The sequence below is a fragment of the Phragmites australis genome, chromosome 10 (assembly GCF_958298935.1).
Source record: "Phragmites australis chromosome 10, lpPhrAust1.1, whole genome shotgun sequence".
NCBI lineage: Eukaryota > Viridiplantae > Streptophyta > Magnoliopsida > Poales > Poaceae > Phragmites > Phragmites australis.
The window spans coordinates 12,823,221-12,827,527 of record NC_084930.1 but is presented as its reverse complement, the minus strand read 5'-3'; the positions used below and the strand labels follow the sequence as shown (position 1 = coordinate 12,827,527).

Genomic DNA, 4,307 nt, shown 5'->3' with positions numbered 1-4,307 from the left:
CATCCAGAGCGTAAGTGTATAACCATACCCCTACGGGTTGGAAGAGATACAAGTCGACACTGTACAACCGGGACCTAGGACCAGCCTCGTAAAACATATACAGCAAGTGGTAGTGACTGTTACAGCAAGCAGCCATAATACTTGGACGGTCGTCTGTTACGACGCCGATCCTACCCAATATGTCAGGCCAGCTGCCAATCACATTGGCATTAAATACCAATCACTTTGTAGCAAATACTACGTGCCCAATGGGTCCCTTTCCCACTGGTTCTACTAGGGATCATCACTCCCCAAGCCTGGGGGTTAGCGGCCTTCGAGGGTCCACAGACTCTAGAGGCTTGGGTCTTCGTGATGACTCAAAGCTGGTTTAGATCCTAGTGGCCTTCGGAATAAGGCTGGTGAAGCCTAAGGGAGACGGGGTCCTTGATTGCGACCCTCAACCGTTTAGTAAACATATTTGAACTATTGAAATAGTAAAAAATCAATATGTATCTGCATTAATTTTTTGCCTTTCATACGCACTGATTTGTGAAACCTACATCAACAATATTCCAACAAAATATTCCATATTTGTATGTAATTTATCGAAACAATTATTTAGATGGCCAAAGTCATACATATGACTCGTTGACACTCCGGCACGTGGGAAATATACACATCACCCATCCCAGCCATTGCCCATTGACACTCCGGCACGTGGGAAATGTCCAAAGCTACAGTACAGTAGAGCACATGGACCATGATCGCCATAGAAGAAGTGGCTGTCTGTTGGGCCGCTGCCTTGCGGTATAGGCCTAACGTGTGAGATGTTGCCAAGGTGTGTTTGTGAGTGGATAGACCCATATGCCCAAGGAGGATTCCTATTTTCTCCAAAGAAAAATAGCAAATCTCTAACCATTTCAATCTGTCTTGTTTCAATCTATAGGTTCTACACTGCAGGATAAATTGAAGTATAGCACCTTTATATGTGTGCATACTGCATAGTATTGAAAACCGACTGATTGGCGCAAAAAAGATCATAACGAAAATTTTGAATTGTGTTTGGCTCATATAGACGGTGAGCAAAGCCCCCTCCTGTCCGCAGCCGGTGGCACTGTCACTGCCTCTGCGCATTTTCACTGCTGCCCCGAAGTCTATGGTCAAATCTCAAGAACCTCGCCTCTAACTTTGCTGGAGAAGAAGAGCTTGCTGGACAAGATGACAACGATAACTACATTTCTCATTTTCGCCTATCCTAATGTGTTAACTGATAAGCGATTTTGATGATTTTGTAAATGAATCATAATGTCGATTTGTAAAATCAGAATCCAAGAAAAAAATAACTACATTGAGATATTTAGCAGCAATCCTTCACAACAGGCATCAACCATCCAAATATACAAGAATTGAACGGCTACTCGTGGGATTAACTTGGCCACTAGGCATTTGGCTCACTTGCTCGAGACATGTGGCGGGACGCTCTGCTCGTTCCGGAAGTAGTCGCCCGGATCCTCCTTCCCCTTGGTGATCGCCAGCCTCTTGAAGTTTGCAGCCCCGAAGTACTTCTCGCCCCACACCCTGCCGCTGTCGTAGCTCGTGACACCGCCGACCACCGCGTTCTCACCAATGTCCAGGTCCCGGTAGTTGACATACGCCGACCTCGGGTTCTTGCTCACGAATGGCTCCATGAACTTGTACAGACCGTTGATCCAGCTCGTCGACGCCCTGCCATCGCCCGACCAGAACGCGATGTACTGGATGTTGTACAGGACGCCGCTCCGGTGCGGGTACGGCGTGTCGCCGTCGGCGATGCGGCTGACCTGACCGCCGTGAGGCTCTAGGATTATGAGGCCCGAGCCGGGGCCGTTGAACCAGGGGAATATCTTCTGCCACGAGTTCTTGGTGATGGCTTGCTTCACGTAGTCCGACTTGTTCTTCGTGAAGGTGCTCAGGCTGGTCGTCCGGTTAAGGAGGACCTCCAGTGGCATGTCCGCGTTGCCGTAGTTGATATAGACCGTGGACTGCAGCCAGCTCATCTCCCGGCAGTCGGCGCGTGTCATTTTGAGCTCCGGGAACCGGGAGCTCATCACCGGCAGGAGCTGGTCGCACGTGCCGAGGTACAGGGACTGGAACCGGGCTTGTTGGTTCTGGACGATCACCCGTATGGCGAGCTCGTCAGGGAGGGCCGGCGCGAGCGTTTGCCATTTGGTCACGGCGTCCACGGCGCCCTGGTCAATGGCTTTCGTGATGGTGAAGACCGTCACTTTCGGTGGGACCTTGACAAGCCTCACCTTCCACGACAAGACGATGCCGAAGCTCTCGCCGCCGCCGCCTCGGATGGCCCAGAACAAGTCCCTCCCCATAGCCTGCTTGTCCAGGATGCTCCCGCTGGCGTCCACTAGTGTGGCGTCGAGGACGTTGTCCACGGCGAGGCCGTTCTTGCGCATCATCATGCCGATGCCGCCGCCGCTGAAGTGGCCGCCCACGCCCATGGTCGGGCACACGCCGGCCGGGAACGCGAGCTCCGGGTCCGCCTTCGCGACGGCGTAGTACAGCTCCCCGACCGTGGCCCCGGAGTCCACCCACGCGGTGGCCGCGGCCTGGTTGACGTGCACGGCGCGGAGGCTGGAGAGGTCCACCACCGCGAACACCTCGGGGCGCTCCGACCGGTACGAGAGCCCCTCGTAGTCGTGCCCGCCGCTCCGCACGCGGAGGCGCACGCCGTGGCTGCGGCCGCACAGCACAGCGGCCTGGACGTGGGAGGCGTTGGTAGGCGTGACGATGCAGAGCGGCCGCACCGTGCCGGGCGTGAAGAACCTAGGGTTCCTGATGGACGAGACCAAGACAGAGATGAACGAGGGCGAGCTCTGCGTGAACACGAGGTGGCTCGGGACGGACGCCGAGAGGCACTGGAGGAAGTCGGCGGCGGCGGCCGAGGACGGAGCGGGAGCGTAGCAACAGAGGAAGCAGAAGATGAGCGCCAGAGCTCTGCCGGACACGGCCATCTTTGCGGGAAACTGACACTTGCACGAGGTGCTCGTGGCGTGAGATCCGCACGTTTATATAGCCAATGCAACGCGTGAGTAGTAATGTATCTGGGAACACGCGACATGCGGATGAGTTTGCGCACGTGGGTGGAAGAGTCGCGGTCAGCGGGCGACCATTGCGGTGAGGTCGCGCAGACGGATTACGACGATCCCAAACGGTGACTGGGATTGGCCCGTGATCCGTGAAGCGGTGGGTGCGGGCTAAGCGGTTTCGGGTCAGTTTCGAAGCGCGCACGTAGATGTTGACTTGCCCTCTCGCCCCCCTCGGGTAACAAATAGGAAGCAAGACGTGACGGCGTGTCGTGAAAACGGCGGGAAAGTGATGGTTTTTGACCCATGGGACCAGCGGTGAGTGATGTCACGTGACCGATCCCAAATAGACAAAAATTTAAAATTAGATGATAGATAATATATTATCGTATTTACAAATTTAGTATCCGTATTCGACGTATTATTTACTGAAAATGGATTTTTTTTATACCATACGTCGAAAAACCCATATTCAACACAACGTGTGCCGAATACAACACAGTAGCCTATATTCGGCACACGGTGTGCTGAATATGGGCTACAGTGCCATATTCGGCACACGGTGTGTCGAATATGGGTTTTGCCTATCGTGCGGTCACATCAACTCAAGTCGCGGTCGCTTTCGGTGCTTTCGACGTGTCGTTTTTTGGATTCGGAGCTTTACTTTGGGTGCGGATGGCTGGTAGGCTATTTTTCTTTTGGTCGTGTCGTGCGCATGCAAGCTGCTTCAATTTAGTTTTTGTTGCTTGCAGGCTATAAAAGGACAACAGCGTTCGGCGATTAGTAGCAGCACAACGAGGAGTAGCAGTGCAAGGAAAGGAGGAGTAGCAGCATTCGGTGACTAGCAGCAACGCAGCGAGGAGTAGCAGTGCAAGGAGAGGAGGAGTAGCAATGTTCGGCAATTAGCAACAGTGGAGCAGCGAGGAGGAACAGCAGCAGCGCGAGGAGAGGGCTGCCTTCCGTGATAGTAAGTACTTAGATTATGTATGTAATTAATATTTAGATTAGTAAACGTAATTAGAGTAAGTAGATTATTTATTCCGTTCAAATACATTTGTTAAATGATATTAAGTTGATAATTTAGAGTACCTAAATTATTTGCATAATTTTATTAATGAATTTGATTAGTTAGTGTAATGAATTTGATAAATTAGAGTATTTACGTAATGTGGTAAGAGTTATTAGAGTTGTATGATTAATCGGATTAATTAGTTTAATTGAATTAATATGATTAATTAGCTTACTCAGGTT

General features: G+C 51.6%; 1 protein-coding gene across 1 annotated transcript; it reads right to left on the bottom strand.

The window, feature by feature from the left end:
- Positions 1-1,306: 1,306 nt before the first annotated feature.
- Positions 1,307-3,024, bottom strand: LOC133930024 (berberine bridge enzyme-like Cyn d 4). Its single transcript, XM_062376714.1, has one exon. The coding sequence runs from the start codon at positions 2,982-2,984 to the stop codon at positions 1,431-1,433; it is 1,554 nt and encodes a 517-aa protein (XP_062232698.1). The 5' UTR covers positions 2,985-3,024; the 3' UTR covers positions 1,307-1,430.
- Positions 3,025-4,307: the final 1,283 nt, after the last annotated feature.

Coding starts and splice junctions, on each gene's coding strand:
- LOC133930024 (XM_062376714.1), bottom strand. CDS start 2,984: ATGGCCGTGTCCGGCAGAGCTCTGGCGCTCATCTTCTGCTTCCTCTGT.